The 17,521-nt window shown below is 37.8% G+C and overlaps 1 protein-coding gene across 4 annotated transcripts in view; it reads left to right on the forward strand.

Moving 5' to 3' along the window:
• Window positions 1-17,521, forward strand: part of brip1 (BRCA1 interacting protein C-terminal helicase 1) — a 260,180-nt gene that overhangs the window by 120,544 nt on the left and 122,115 nt on the right. For all 4 annotated transcript variants that reach the window (XM_039756727.1, XM_039756728.1, XM_039756726.1 and 1 more), the window contains 3 exons: window positions 427-589; window positions 6,012-6,152; window positions 6,550-6,711. In XM_039756727.1, coding sequence (XP_039612661.1) covers window positions 427-589; window positions 6,012-6,152; window positions 6,550-6,711 — 466 coding nt within the window. The remainder of the gene's footprint in view (window positions 1-426; window positions 590-6,011; window positions 6,153-6,549; window positions 6,712-17,521) is intronic.

Below are 17,521 nucleotides of genomic sequence, written 5' to 3' on the forward strand. Positions count from 1 at the left end.
AATTGTTTTTATGCATTGCCCCATTGAACTCAGACTGGAGTAACTAGGTTTGAAAATGGATATATGTACAGTATGAGGAGATGGATGAACTATTGTAAATAAAATGTAATATTTTACAAGTTCACCAGTTATATACAGGAACACATAAGAGCTTCTCTTTGTTAAACTTCTTCCGATATTTACATTTTAGATCAGACATTAGGTTATCTGATCTTAAATGTGTTATTTAAAATCATTTGTTAACATCACAATAAGAAAATGTACAAATAGAAAATAAAACTTGAGGAAAAATCATTGAAGGTTACAAATAACTATTGATTCAATTTCAAATTATTATATGTTCCCTAAAGGTTATTTTCTGACTGACCCATTTTTTTTTTATTTTTTATTTTTATCATTATTTTTGCTTTTGCGTACTCTATGAAGATTTGCTGAGGATTACAGAATTGTTCTACAACAAACCTACACATGGGATAGCCGGCCTGATGCTCCTGATGCTAATGGATTTTTTGCACGACCTAGGAGAAAACGTAATTTACAGAAGACAGTTGTTCTTACCCTAAACTTTTGGTGCCTAAATCCTGCAGTGGTAAGAATTTTTGAAGATTTTTTGTGTGTTTGTGTGTGTGGGTATAATTAACATATACATATATATGCATATATTTATATATATATATATATATATATATATATTTATATATATATATATATATATAAAAATAAATAAACCATTGCTGTTTTGGGGGGTCGTCTCAATTTTGCCCCTCCAGTGCAGCTGAAACTGATTAACAACCCCCTCTGTTACTTAACTGACCAGATCAATATCCCAGAAGTTTCATTAATTTGATGCTGTACTTAAAAACTGTTCCTTTTTTGAGCACTCTATCTATCTGTTTATCTATCTATCTATCTATTATAAACAATCCTGGGAGAGAAAGGCTAGGGAGATGAGACATGATCTTCACGTGATGATCATGGAAGACACTTAAAAGACCGGCAGGACGAAAGAGATTTGCCACTGAGTGTCTTGTGGGGGACCTTAAACATGAGACTTTGTGCCAAGAGATTGACCCAGGACCGTCTCGTGTAGACGTAGAACATGAGATTCTTGCAAGACATGCCCTACTTACAACCAATATAAAATAAGACCATGGGCAGCAAAACACTCAGTCGTGTAAAAGCTTTGAGCACACACAGATCCAGGGCTCTCAGTGCATACAAGGCGTATAAGGACAATATGTTATAGATGAAACATAGACGACTAAGCAAAGAAGAAAGAGCAGCGTGATGAAAAGAGACTCAAAAGTATTGGAGAGAAAAAAATGCAAAAAGAAAAAGAATAATCAAGGTGCAAATTCAGAAAATAAGGAAAGTAATAATCAGCCCGGAAAAAGTGGAATTGAAGAAAAAAAAAAACATGTCCAATCGGGCTCAGAATTAAAAGAAAGCGTAAAAGACAAAGTATAGCTTCGTAAAGACGTTCAAAAATGTTGACGCTATACACATGCAGAGCAGGTTAGAGATTATGAAAGCAGTGGAATACGAAAGGCCCAAAAAAAAGTTGTCGTGATACAAATGCAGAGAAAGTTAAAGAATATGAAAGCAGGAAAATTAGAAAGTATCAAAAAAAAGAAAGTAAAGATTGCAGTAGCGCAAACAAATGGAAATAATTACTCGAAACAAGGGAAAATAATCGCCACAGACCAAGTGTCTTTGGGGGGGAAAAAAAAGCAGGACAAGGCGAGGTCAGAAATAAAAGACAAAGAGTAGAAAACAAAGTAAAACATCATGAAGAGGTTAAAAAACAAAGGGGGGCAAACATATCCAGAGCAGATTAGAGATAATGGAAAAAAAAAAGTAGGTGTGATACACATGCAGAGCAAGATACAGATTATGAAAGCAGAAAAAGTGTCAAAAAAGAAAGTAAAGATCGCATTAGTGCAAACAAAGAGAAATTATTACTCTGAGAAATAACGAAAAGGCGAATCGAGATCGAATATGTGGACATAGGTGATATGTCAGAAGTATGTAAATATTGTAAGGCTTTCAAGTTTAAGTCAGAGAATTTCAAAAACTGAGTTTACCTCATATGCATTTATTGGTTACTTTGCAAAAAAAATTAACTGCTGAGAAACCTATCCTATAATATGGTACGAAGTCATTAAACACATGTCACATGGACCTCAATTAAAAGATTCAGCATGTTGGGACACAAAAGATTCCAAATATTGTTTTTAATGAAGTTCTGAAATAAAAGTGAAACTAATGAAATAGCAACAATTCAAAGAAAAAAAATATCTTAGGTGTGTATCCGAAAAACCAAACCTGGGGGTTGGCGAGCAAAGCGAGCAGAGGTGAAGCCCCCTAGTGTGTGTGTATATACAGTGCATCACTTTTTCCACATTTTATGCTACAGCCTTATTCTAAAATGAATTAAATAAATTTTTTTCCTCAGAATTCTACACGCAACACCCCATAATGACAACATGAAAAAAAAAGTTTACTTAAGGTTTTTGCAAATTTATTAAAAATAAAAAAAGAAATCACATTTACATAAGTATTCACAGCCTTTGCTCAATACTTTGTCGATTGGCAGCAATTACCACCTCACGTCTTTTTGAATATGATGCCACAAGTTTGGCACACCTATCCTTGGCCAGTTTCGCCCATTCCTCTTTGCAGTACCTCTCAATCTCCATCAGGTTGGATGGGAAGCATCGGTGCACAGCCATTTTAAGATCTCGCCAGAGAAGTTCAATCAGATTCAAGTCTGGGCTTCGGCTGGGCCACTCAAGGACATTCACAGAGTTGTCCTGAAGCCATTCCTTTAATATCTTGGCTGTGTGCTTAGGGTCGTTGTCCTGCTGAAAGGTGAACCGTCGCCCCAGTCTGAGGTCAAGAGCGCTCTGGAGCAGGTTTTCATCCAGGATGTCTCTGTACATTGCTGCAGTCATCGTTCCCTTTAATCTGACTATTCTCCCAGTTCCTGCCGCTGAAAAACATCCCCACAGCATGAGGCTGCCACCACCATGCCTTGCTGTAGGGATGGTATTACCCTGGTGATGAGCGATGCCTGGTTTCCTCCAAATGTGACGCCTGGCATTCACACCAAAGAGTTCAATCTTTGTCTCATTAGACTAGAGAATTCTGTTTCTCATGGTCTGAGAGTCCTTCAGGTGCCTTTTGGCAAACTCTAGGCGGGCTGCCATGTGCCTTTTACTAAGGAGTGGCTTCCGTCTGTCCACTCTATCATACAGGCCTGATTGGTGGATTGCTGCAGAGATGGTTGTCCTTCTGGAAGGTTCTCCTCTCTCCACAGAGGACCTCTGGAGCTCTGACAGAGTGACCATCGGGTTCTTGGTCACCTCCCTGAGTAAGGCCCTTCTCCCCCGATCACTCAGTTTAGATGGCCAGCCAGCTCTAGGAAGAGTCCTGGTGGTTTCAAACTTCTTCCACTTACGGATGATAGAGGCCACTGTGCTCATTGGAACCTTCAAAGCAGCAGAAATTTTTCTGTAACCTTCCCCAGATTTGTGCCTCGAGACAATCCTGTCTCGGATGTCTACAGACAATTCCTTTGACTTCATGCTTGGTTTGTTCTCTGACATGAACTGTGAACTGTGGCACCTTATATAGGCAGGTGTGTGCCTTTCCAAATCATGTCCAATCTACTGAATTTACCACAGGTGGACTCCAGTTAAGCTGCAGAAACATCTCAAGGATGATCAGGGGAAATAGGATGCACCTGTGCTCAATTTTGAGCTTCATGGCAAAGGCTGTGAATACTTATGTACATGTGCTTTATCAATTTTTTTATTTTTAATAAATTTGCAAAAATCTCAAGTAAACTTTTTTCATGTTGTCATTATGGGGTGTTGTGTGCAGAATTCTGAGGAAAGAAATGAATTTAATCCAATTTGGAATAAGGCTGTATCATAAAATGAGGAAAAAGTAATGTGCTGTGAATACTTTCCGGATGCACTGTATATATACTCACTATTGAGAATGCAACATATAGTTGTCCAGGAGAAAAGCAATCTTGCCTGAAATCAATGGCATCCTTTTATAGGGACTGTACCTGAGACTTATTACTTGTCATCGCGCAGCAGAGCCTTACTGGAAATTGGAGGCATCTGAATTGAAGTGGGAGATCAGAGGGTATAAAGGGGATGCGAAGAATACATTGAGTGTGGAGAAACTCTAGAGACAGCGTGTGTATTAACTTGTGGATTTTTCTGTGAGTATTTGGTGGCAGTGTGACGAAGTTTCTTCCGCAAGACCATGTTAGCTGTGGAGCTCAACTCGGAGCATATTCTTTTCCTACCTTGTCAATTGTGTAATGCGTTTTTTGAACAGGTTTGATGCATGGAAGTGATCACTCGTACTGGGTTCAGTCAGTTCACGTGAGCTGCTTTCCTGTGTGATGTTGCGATGTCCACGGCTTTATTTAATTTTAGCTAAGATCCAGCACTTAAAAGTTTCTCGCTACAGCAATTTTAACTCCGTTACAAAGTGATCCAAAGTCTCGTTTATACCTTGTGTCTTCTCATTAAACTTGTATCTCGCGAATAAAGTATTCGCGTTTTTCTTAGGCGCTCTTTGGGAGCTCTTCCTTTTCTATGTACTGCGGTCACAGTCAGTTCACGTGATTACGTGGGATGCGTGATGATGTTACACGCAGCTCCACCCCCCACGACCATCGAGCTAACGTCCATTACAGTATATGGAGAAAAATAGGTTCCAGTTATGACCATTACGTGTAGAATTTCTAAATGAAACCTGCCTAACTTTTGTAAGTAAGCTGTAAGGAATGAGCCTGCCAAATTTCAGCCTTTTACCTTCACGGGAAGTTGGAGAATTAGTGATGAGTGAGTGAGTCAGTGAGGGCTTTGCCTTTTATTAGTATGGATGTGTACACACACACACACACACTGAAATGAAATAAAAAGTGTTGAGGTATCAGCAGGTGACCCTGTTTAATGTCCAGTATGATTTGCTGAAATAATTTTACAATGCTAAAATGTGAGATATGTCAATGTTAACATGTTAAGCTCTTCAAGGATTTATTTCTCTCAAGAAAAATAGGTCTAGAACACGGTTGTCGAACTCTGGGCCTGCTGGGCCACAGTGGCTGCAGGTTTTCATTCGAACCCTTTCCCTAATCAGTGACCAGTTTTTTCTGCTAATTAACTTGTTTTCCCATCATTTTAATGTTTTTAAGGATTCAGTGCTCTGAATTGATTTTTTTCTTCATTAAATGGCAGCCAAATAGAAATGAGATGTGAAACGAGCCAACGGATGACCAGCTAAACTAGGGCTTCACCCTCCTGCCAATTTCACTCCAACCAGTTCCTTAATGAGAAGCCAATTCTTGCTGTTAATTAAACCAATTACTTAATTCCACGGCTTGTTGCTGCTCTCATTCTGCAACAGCAGACATTTCCAAAACTGTTGATTTTCATTTTTTTTATAAGAACACCGTCAAGATGTTTTGGTGACCTGAGAGATCATCCTTACTGAGGCCCTCACCTTTCTTTATGTTCAGATAACGTGATAGCTGGTTTTGTGGCAGCTTATTTTGTGCTTCATTATTGTTTGGCTCCTAATTAAGGAAAAAGAAAGAACTAAGGGGTCTGAGTCAAGTTAATTAAAACAAAGGCAAAAAAAGTTAATTAGCAGCAAAAACTGGTCACTAATGAAGAAGATGGTTAGAATGAAAACCTGCAGCCACTGTGGCCCTCCAGGCCTGGAGTTCGACACCCCTGGTCTAGAATAAGAAGGGCTGCCTGGGTCAGGTGCTTTATGTATTGAGGCAGAAGGAGTGGAGCAACTGTTATCACAGGCAGAAGTGACATCATTGATCCTCCCAATAGTTCTGCTGCAATCTAAGGCAAACGGAAATCATTTCTCTAGAGATTTATTTTCTGTAAATGTTTTGATTTTGAATTATTTTATTAGGTAATCTACAATAAATTCTTAGTGATGATCATATTTGACTAAATTAAATGCAGGCCTTTTCAGATCTTGGTGAAAGTGTGCGGACTATTGTGTTGTCTTCTGGAACTTTGTCTCCAATGGCCTCATTTTCTTCAGAGCTTGGGGTGAAGTTCTCCATCCAGCTGGAGGCAAGCCATGTTATCAAGAGTTCACAGGTAAAATTATTCTACATCGTATGTGGTAGTATGTGGCCAAGAAGGTAATCATATGTAGTAAGGCAGTGCCTTACTAGTAGTAGTAATAATAGTACATAGTCAAGAGGAGAGAAATACACATTCTTCTTTTCTTCCCTTCTTTAGATAGATGTGAACACATTGTTTTTTCAAAATAATAAAATTTAAAATGAATGCATCAAGAATTATAACTATTCACAACTCACTTCCGAGGAGATAAAGATTAATGTTGTTTATTTTTTATTACATTCTATTGTGTCTTTAACTTAAATCATTAAAACTGAAAATCATGGGTATGTTTCCTAGAAAAACTGTATTACACTAAAATCTGTGTGACATGTATGGTTATATTTAATTTTTTTTTATTTAAACGTGGTAGGTATGGGTTGGCACCATTGGAATAGGACCAAATAGTCGGAAACTATGTGCAACCTTTCAGCATACAGAGACATTTGACTTTCAAGATGAAGTTGGAGCATTACTCCTAAAAGTCTGCGAGCTAATGTCTCATGGTATCCTGTGCTTTCTGCCATCCTACAAGGTAGGGGAAGTTTATTGGCTCACGTATTTTGTCACTCTCTCTTTTTTTCTTGTTCCTATATAGCAAGTCAAATGTCTTTTATCATTTACCAATGTAAATGTAATAAGCTGTATTTCATGCAGTTTTATGTTTGCTGTTGGTATGAGTTTTGCATCTTAATTTATTATAATTATTATATTTGTAATCATTTGTCATCATTCATAATCATATGGTAGCATGTGGTGACACAGTAGTGTTGTATTACAGTTTTCACATTTATAAGTATTGTAAATGAATTAATTTCATACCACCTGTTAGACAAGTGCCTAATTTGTTTTAGGAAGACCCTGAATAGCAGAAAGTTTCTTTGTTTGGCCTTTTGTTTTTTAACATTATTCTGCTACAATTAGGATTTAACATTTACAGCGAGACATTATATCATCTCTAAAAGCAAACCCATGTAGTATGTTCAAAAAAGCAGTGCAAAGGTTTTACTGTACCCAAAAGTGGGTAAAGAAATTCTCCAAAAGGTATATTAAAAAAAAAATCCAATACCAAACACCTGAAATGCAGTGCAAATTTAATGAATTACTAAGGAAACCTACTAATACATAACACAGTGAAAAAAGGACTGAGAAAAGCTAAAGATTTTAAGGAGTATAAAGGATAGTTAGAAATAGATAATGGCTCAGCAAGCAATTGTTGGCAACACTGTTTTTTAAATAGTGCAGCCTCAGGTGACTGCTGTAATAGCAACGCATCTGAGTAATTAAAACAAGTGAAGGCTCCTCCTCCTTTGGGTCAGTCCTCAGTATTAATGGAGGAAAACAATTAGCAAATAAAAGGAACCTCAACACAAATACTGAGTTGGAGCAAAGTCCCAAAGACTTAATTTTTGTAATTAAGGCCTCCTTGTTATATTTTTTTCTTTTATTAAATTATCTAGCGGATACACCTGATTGATAAGTAGTAATGTTTACTATATTTTGCAAAACTTAAAAACAGAAGTTATGTGGAAGATGCTAAAATAAAGTAGAAGAAAGGTCTGTGGTTTGATGAGGCAATAACTGAACATCCTGACTGTAAGTATGGTAGAGGCAGCATCATGTTGTAGGGATGCTTCTTTGCAGCAGATCATTGATGGAATATGAAAGTAGAGGGTAAAATGATTGCTGCTTCATACAGGATGTCATAGAGGAAAAACTACTGCAGCCTTCAAGAGAGTTGTGAATTAGGTAAACATTCTTTTCAAGCAAAATAACCCCAAACATAAAGTGTAAAGCTACAAAGAAATGGCTTATAAACAATAGTGTTAATTTCCTAGTGTGGCTACGTCAGATTACAAAACTCAGTTCAATTTGAGAATTTGTGGTTGTTCACTTGTAGTCCTAATGTAACTTTCCAGAGCTTGACCAGTTTTGCAAAAAAGAATGAAAAAAATACAGTGTTGGGATGTGTAAAGCTAATGTAGAGTCTTATCTACACAGACTCAATGCTTTAATTGCAGTCAAAGGTGCATCTACTATAAATAATGACATGTCGGGGTGAAAAACCATGAAAAAATGAGGGTATAAATATCTTCATATAAGTGCTGTTTGTAATAAAACAGAAATAGAAATAACGTACTAGTAATTTGTTAGTAGTTCTGTTGCCTCTTCTCAGTGTCCATGGTTTTGAGTTCAGCGTAAGCATTTTTGATTGCAACAGACTGGAAAAATGTCTGGTTGGTTTACCAGCCTTTATTTTTTATGCTCTCCATTACACAAAAGAGATAACTGAAAAGGGAAAGATGATTTTTTTCTCAGGAGAAATCGATGGGATTGCCACACTGGTTAATTGTGTCATTTTATTTTATTTTCTTGCACAAAATTTTTTAATAAATATTTACATATTAGTGTGTTGTTATTGATGCATTCAAAGATGTGCAGTATCTTAATATATTGGGATATAAGCTTTGTCTCTAAATTATGAAGCTGTACATAACTCAGTTGACCTGTAGGAGGCACCAGAGGCCTATTTTATACATGTCATTCCTTTTTTTATTTATTAATTTTTTTATTATTATTTTTGAATCTTCAATATGCAGTCATGGAACAGTTGTGCAAAAATATTAAATCAACTAGTGGGAAATTCCAGAGCCCATGCTTCCTCCAAAAGTGCAAGTTTTGGGATAAGCAATTATATTTGTAGAAGGCAGTCATTAATGTTTAATAATCATCTTTCAAACCTCAGAATTCAACTTACGTTTTTGTGTATCACCTTTCACTTGCACGTTTGCTTATAGGATCCCATTGATAAATACTTTGTCCTTCTTTGTTTGTTATACATTTTGTATGAATAATTTATTTTCATACCAGATGACTGTCAGAATGAATTCTCAAAGGGCTTTGGTAACTTTCTCAAATAACTCTCATAGATCAATGTGGCCGCTGGAGATCAACAGCATTTACTTGATAGACAGAAGTAAATTATATCTTATTGTTTAACAGTGAATATACACCATTTTTTTCTTTGTATTTTTTATTTAAACAAAAAATAGAAACAAAAAACAAAGATTTTTTATTCCACCTGTTTTCTTTTTTTAACATCAAAGCTGGGTACATATTGTTTTCTCTATTGCAAAAAAGTGGTGTTTCATTTAGATTTAGTGTTTGTCTTAATATTAGTGTCTTCATGTGTGCCTATTATTTCATCAGTAAGAAAAGCTTTAGAATTAATAATGATGTCAGTATAGTTTTATCAGTCTACATCTTATCCCTATCCTCATGTGCATGGTGAGTTTCATCAGTCTTTAGTATTTTTCTGCTATTTGAGATGCCAGTTTGCCTCTGACTATTTCCATCTTGCACCTTCTGGCTCCCAACTGTATTCCGTTACTGTACTGCACCAGACATCCACAGACCGAACTGCAATAGGTAGTGCTATTAACCTGGGAACCACTGTGGTTATCATGTGCCTAGCTGGTAGCTGTACTTATGACATTTAGCTGATACCTGTGAGCAGTATGCAATTTAAAGCTAGAAATTATTCTATGTTTGAAAATCTTATTCAGAGTTCTATGTATGTTCCATTTTACTGCAGGTATATCATAGATATCAGCTGTGCTATCAGATCAGGTTTACTGCATATTCAAAGTGCTTTAAACATTTTTAGATAACATCAGGTTTTCCACTGTTTGTCTCTATATTTCATTTTCATTATACAAATTTTTAGCTGATGTAGAAATAAAATCAAATGTAATAATAGCAAATTATTGTTTTCATTTTATATTTTTCACACTGTAAGTTTAGAACTCCATTTTAAAATGAAGTATATGTTAACTGTTTAGAAAATTGAGATCTGTGTAGTGGCATGTCATATAGTCTTCCCTATGGGACTACTACATTTATGCTACAATTTCCCACTGGTATGATTTATCACACATAATTTCTTCATGATACATTTGCAGAGATATGGAGAACCTCTTTGTAATTTAAACACAAATATTAGAGCGAAAAGCAGAATTCTTAAGTATAAAAATTTCAAAGTTATATATGGATCACCCTGCAATTTAATTTTGTTATATTTTCAGCTTTAAAAATTGGTTGAGGTGGGTTTGGAAATAAAACACCTTATGAAAGTGAATGTCAAAATGTGAAAAGATTACACAGTAATGCAAGATGCTTTTAAACAAGATTAAGATAAGAACCATTAGGGTTCTTGTCGCCAACCTGTCTGTGTTAAGATACATCTTGCCTGGCGCCTGGAACAAGGGTGATCCATTCAGTATGTGTCATATCAAAGTCAAAGTGCACAGCAAGAAAATGCTAATGCTTATAAATCATTTCCACCTTTTAACTTATTTGCATTGTGGAATTTGTTAGTAAACTATCATTTTAAGTATTATTTTATTATTAAATAATTTAGAGTTAATATTTTGCTTAAAAGCAGTTTGGCAGACATATAATCTGATAGTGGAATAGTAGATTTATATGTCATCTTGTATTACTCAGATCTTTTTTAAAGGATAACAGAAAAGGCTTAATAGAGTTTTAGCGCTGGGAAGATTGCTTTCTACATTAAGATTTTTCAAAGACCTTCTAGTCCTCTTGTTTTGTAAACTCAATGTTGTAATAACTTTTCAATATCTGAATTTCAAATGTTCCCTCGTACAATGCAGTTTTATTATCAAAGGTAAGATTATGTCTGTTTATGCAGTGGAGAAACAGACTTTATCACAAAGATTTTGTGCTAATCCATTCATCAATTTACCTGCAGTGTTTGTTTCATGTGTTTAGAAATTGTGCATGAATATTCCTGTGATTAAAGTGCCAGTTTTGATTAATTTTTCCTCATGAGAGTTACAAAGCTGGGCAGACCTGGCTACCCTACACTTAGCTACTTTTTCCAAATTCTCCTGTAAAATTCCCAAACAATTGCAGGCTGGTTCAAGATGTTCAGTCTCTGCTGAATCTTTTCCTAGTGGAATAGAAAAGTTAATTGGAGAAGTTCATCTTAATACAGAAGCCAGCACAGGTGTTCTTTATGTTTAGTCAGTGTCGCTTATAGTTAAGATAGTTACAATAATCAAACAACCAATGGTTGCTTCAGAAGTCTCAAACTTGAGGTATTGAAACATACAATGAAGTGAACCACTACAGTTGAACAGCCTGTATGTTGGGACCAAATGTCCCTTCAGGTTCAAGAACAATGGAGTTTTTTTTTAGTACAGAATAATACCTGAAGCAGTGAACATTAACAAAAAAATGTGAATTGTTTAAGCACTTATAAATAAGGAACTAGATTAGATTAGAACCATTCCTGGTTCATTAAACCCTAACACTCCTACACAGAACATCCTGAGTTTCTCCCGTATTCCTGAGTTCTAACACAGTTAAAAAACGAGCTCAGCAGCCCTCTGTAGAAACCTGATATCATTCACTTGAGCTTAAAATTTCATTTTTTAGTTGCTACACAGAGCTCTTGACCATAAGTGAGGAATAGGATTTAGAAAGCTAAATTAAAATCTTTGTCAGTGGACTTAACTCATGCTTAACCACCTTGGACCAATATAACACATGCAGATGGAGGATTGACCACGGTGGGTGCCCACCCTGCGAAATGCTCTGTGTGTCCAATGAAAACTCTGGATAAGAGTAACATTTTATTTTCAAAGTTTACTTCGCCACACATTTTGCAGCACGTTTTGAACCTGTTGACCGCATTCTTTAATTAAAACAGCGTATACGTTCCATTCTTCTTTTATTTTCTGGTTGGTAACACCAAAGGCTATGCATAGGTGGCTTATTAAAAAGCAGACATCTTAACCTTTGTCCCTCCGCAAGCTGCTGGCTCCACGGTTGAGCCCAGCACCGCTGCTACCAACACGGAGTACAGCGCACAAACGTCGGGAACTGAAACCTCAAAAGATGTAGATAAGCCTACATAATCCTCCACCTCTGCGCCCATGTTGGGTACTCCAAATACAGTCCGGTCTGCCTGACTTAAATATGGATAGCCCATCCCAGCCCATTTTAACACTAGAATTACCAGAGCCTACGAAAAAACTCGTAATTCCGTCCCACCTTAAACTGCTTCTTAAATCCCTTCACACCTCTCCGCCAGCGCCCTTTGTCTTCTAAATGTGCTGATAAAGAGAAGCTTGGAGCAGCCGGCTATTCCATCCCCCCACCAATTTAGAACGTGCACGAACTTCAGCTTGATTGAGTATCTGGGAGTGAAGTGGAGTTTTAGAGTGGAAATAATAGATCGCTGTTTGGAACATAAGCATTTCATGTCTGTTCCGTTTCTACAGTAATCTGTATTAACACATTGTTAAAACAGAAACTTTTTTATATTCTAGTAGTAGATGACAAAATGTAGGCATAAACTATATATTGTATGAAGCCTGAAGTCCAAATAGCAAAGAAACATTTTCACAAGAATAACACAATTGCGCTTTTATTCAAAATATAACTGCAGAAACAAAAGCCGCCTTAACATGCGACATTGACAGCAGTTTATTGTAACTGCCTCTGTGGTTCAATAGACTCAGCCCCCGCTTGGGAATCAAGAGGTCACGAGTTCAATCCTGCGCCCCTCCGTTTTGAGAAGTAAACTGCTCTTAGTCTTACTGTTTTAGAATAAAAGCATACATTTGATTTCAGTCTGTAACAGCCGGTGCAATTTATGATCCTTGTAAAGGTTAGCTTTTTTTTTATTCACTTTTCATTCTCTCAGTCGCGTTCAGAATCAATCCATACAACCCCATCTGACACGGCTGTTTTCACTAAAGACGCGCTATAGCTCTGCAGTGTACCACGATGCATACTAATGCACCCCCCATCCCGGGTTCTGACACACAAACGCTGGTGAAGCTGCCTTCTTCGTATCTCACCGTCACTTGCTTTTCTTTTTTTCAGTTTTATTGAGTGTTCCTGCCAGTCCCCACATGTTGCTGTATGCTGTTTCTTTTGTACTCCAGGACATGCAGAGGAAAGAATGGTAAAGAGCAGTAACTTCGCGCTATATGCAATCATCAGACACTCCCCATCTGCCCGTGTCGCTCAAACACAGGAACATATATTGGTGTAAAAGTATAACAAAAGTGCACTTTTATTCAAGTGCACTTTTTCCATCGCCTTTTCCTGTAAGAAGCAATGTACACACTTCTCTCTATGCTGTGGTTTCTATTACACACCTGAAAGAAAGAGACAATACATGTGAAAATATCCAGCATACAGCAACATGCGGGACTGGCAGGAACACTCAATAAAACTGAATAAAAAGAAAATCAAGTGACGGTGAGATACGAAGAAGGCAGCTTCGCCAGCGTCTGTGTGTCAGAACCGTGGCGTTAGTATGCATCGTGGTACAAGCAGAGCTATAGCGCCTGTATTCTGTTTCTTTTGTACTCCAGGGCATGCAGAGGAGAGAATAGTAAAGAGCAGTAAGTTCGGCGCTATATGCAATCATCAGACACTCCCCATCTGCCCGTTGTTTTGTTATACTTTTCAATACTTTTAATACTGCTCAAACGGGCATGCTCAAAAAATACACGTGTAATGCCATGAAAAGTGCACGCAGATACTTCATTTCGTAAACAAAACAAGTGCACTTTTATTCAAAACTACCTGTATAACCAAGAAAAAGAAAGCAAGTTACAGTAGGCGATTGATACGACAGCTTGCATGGTGCAATGCTAAGAAGTGCTGATTTTCATTCCGTGCTATATAAAATCATCACATTCAAATATTAACAGTTCCTACACACCCAAGGACCGTCCTTCCTACATTTACGACACGTGTACTTGTTGCCGTGTACACACCTCTCTGTGCTATGGTTTCTATTACACTGAATGAGCACCTGACACTGTACTTTCTTCCCTGGGGAAGGTCCCGATCAGAGAATTTCCAGTTCCTGCATAAATTCACACCCGATCTGACGCTGTTCGCTTTCAAATAATATTGCATTAGTGCGATTATATTTTCACATATATTGTCTCTTTCTTTCAGGTGTGTAATAGAAACCACAGCATAGAGAGAAGTGTGTACATTGCTTCTTACAGGAAAAGGCGATGGAAAAAGTGCACTTGAATAAAAGTGCACTTTTGTTATACTTTTACACCAATATATGTTCCTGTGTTTGAACGACACGGGCAGATGGGGAGTGTCTGATGATTGCATATAGCGCCGAAGTTACTGGTCTTTACCATTCTTTCCTCTGCATGTCCTGGAGTACAAAAGAAACAGCATACAGACTGACAGGAACACTCAATAAAACTGAAAAAAAGAAAAGCAAGTGACGGTGAGATACGAAGAAGGCAGCTTCGCCAGCGCTTGTGTGTCAGAACCGGGGTTGTTAGTATGCATCGTGGTACACTGCAGAGCTATAGCGCGTCTTTAGTGAAAACAGCCGTGTCAGATGGGGTTGTATGGATTGATTCTGAACGCGACTGAGAGAATGAAAAGTGAATAAAAAAAAAGCTAACCTTTACAAGGATCATAAATTGCACCGGCTGTTACAGACTGAAATCAAATGTATGCTTTTATTCTAAAACAGTAAGACTAAGAGCAGTTTACTTCTCAAAACGGAGGGGCGCAGGATCGAACTCGTGACCTCTTGATTCCAAAGCGGGGGCTGAGTCTATTGAACCACGGAGGCAGTTACAATAAACTGCTGTCAATGTCGCATGTTAAGGCGGCTTTTGTTTCTGCAGTTATATTTTGAATAAAAGCGCAATTGTGTTATTCTTGTGAAAATGTTTCTTTGCTATTTGGACTTCAGGCTTCATACACTATATAGTTTATGCCTACATTTTGTCATCTACTACTAGAATATAAAAAACGTTTCTGTTTTAACAATGTGTTGACACAGATTACTGTAGAAACGGAACAGACATGAAATGCGTGTTCCAAACAACGATCTATTATTTCCACTCTAAAACTCCACTTCACTCCCAGATACTCAATCAAGCTGAAGTTCGTGCATGTTCTAAATTGGTGGGGGGATGGAATAGCCGGCTGCTCCTAGCTTCTCTTTATCAGCACATTTAGAAGACAAAGGGCGCTGGCGGAGAGGTGTGAAGGGATTTAAGAAGTGATTTAAGGTGGGACGGAATTACGAGTTTTTTCGTAGGCTCTGGTAATTCTAGTGTTAATTAATTATCCCAAGCGTGCATTCGGAAAGACACTCAGATGTTTTAGTGCAAGCTGGTATCAGTCTCGACCATGGCTCGAATATTCTGTTGTCCGTGATGCCAGCTTTTGCTTTGCCTGCCACAAATTTAATATTTCTAATTCAGACCGCGAGGACATATTCACCAAACACGGCTACACTAATTGGAAAAAGCTCTAGAAAGACACGGTGGCGGCTTCCACAAACACGCGTCTAGTATCCCGCAAGTCAGAGCCATGTCTGCATGGCAATAGTATCTGCGCCGGGCAGAGACGGGTGAAAGTATAGTTCAACTTCTGGGTCCAACCCAGATAGAAAAGAATCGATATTATGTGAAAAGCATTGGGGAGGAGGCCGTTCAGTTCCTTGCAGTCAATGAACTGGCTCTGCGTGGTCACAATCATGAAGGTGGGGAGGAGGGACTTTTCCTTAAGTTCTTTGATTACACAATCAAAAAATATGCCAAACTTGCAGAAATTGTAAAATACATCCCAGACAACGCAAAATACACATCCAATGTAATTCAAAATGAAATAATTGAGACTCTTGCCAAAATGGTGGTAAAAGATATCAGGACCAAATATGAAAAAGCTGACTCTCCTGGACTTTGCATTAAAAGTGATGGTACCAGGGATCGCTGTAACATTGAGAATTTGTCTGTAGTGATTAGATTTGTCCAGAACTCCATCCCTGAAGAACACCTGATTGGCTTAATTGAACTGAATCAGCTTGATGCTGAATATATTTGTAACCAAATTCTGTCACATCTCTCTGAGCTAGGTTATAGCCCAGACAATTTAGAGTGTCAGTGTATTGATGGTGCTTCTGTCATGACTGGGGCAAGGGGTGGTGTCCAGGCTTTGTTACAAAACAAAGTTGGTAAGTACATTCCATATGTACACTGCTACAACCACCAGCTCCATTTAGCAGTGATACATGCAATGGAATCAGAACCTCTGGCTAAGAAGTTCTTTGACTGGTCAAATTCATTGAACACATTTTGTCACAGACATTATGTTTCATACACATACAATACACCCACACTGAAAAGACTTTTAGAAATACGATGGACCAGTCATTATGATGTCACAAAGTCCATTGTCAACAATGAGGAAGCTATAAGGAGGCTTCTCTCAGAGGTAGCAGAGGCTGACACTGCCCCTTTGACATTTGCATAGAGTCATGTGGTCTTTTGACCCAATTAAAAAAGCAGAATTTCTTCAATACAGGAAAATTCCTCCTTCATGTGCTTGGTGTGCTGAAACCAGTCAATGCAATTCTACAGGCACATGCAGTGGATTTGTGCACTGCTGGGGAGGTGGTGACAGCTTCACTGGCCACACTGAAGGAGATGAGATGCGACTCATTCTGGGAGAAGCATTTCTCTCAGTGTGAAAGTAGGCCTGCCAATTCGCTCAAAAGGAAACGGAAAGTAAATTCACAGCTTGATGATAGTATTGTTGTGTCTACACTTGGGCATGGTGACTCTGATGGAACAAATTGCTTCTAATCAGACTTTTGAAAGGGCTATGTTCAGCATTCTTGATAGAGCTATTGTGGAAATGGAGACAAGATTCTCTCAGAGAAATGTTGAATTATTGAGGGCCACAGCACTTCTGCCAAATTTAGAATTATTTCTTGATCATTCTCTCCTGAAACCACTTCAGGCACTTGCAGGCACAGAGCAAAACAGCATGAGCTTGCAAAATGAAATTGCTGTGGCAAAAGCAATGTTGATCAATAAACTACCAGTTGATGCTAATCTCTCTGAAGCATGCAAATGCATTCAGCAGTACAAAGAGACCTTCCCTATGTTGAATTCGCTATATGTCACAGCACTCATCATTGGTGTGTTTTCAGCTGCATGTGAAAGCTCTTTCTCTACTTTGAACCGCATTCTCACTCCACTCTGCTGAAAAATGCTGCATTCAAGGAAGAGAAATTTAGTCATTCTGGCACATGAGAAAAACACAGAAAATCTAGACACGAATGAATTTATTTCAGAATTTGCCAAGAGTAACCGCAGACTGGTCCTGTAGATAATATCCAGGTTAAACACTGGAAACTGATATCCTTTAGCCTCCCTAATGACTACAATGAGCCAAGTTTCTGTTCTTGCTCTCATATGTTGTATACATTTGACTTTATTGATATTTACCTTGTAGATGTAGTTCTA

Source organism: Polypterus senegalus, chromosome 6, assembly GCF_016835505.1.
Source record: "Polypterus senegalus isolate Bchr_013 chromosome 6, ASM1683550v1, whole genome shotgun sequence".
In the NCBI taxonomy this organism is placed as follows: Eukaryota; Metazoa; Chordata; class Cladistia; order Polypteriformes; family Polypteridae; genus Polypterus; species Polypterus senegalus.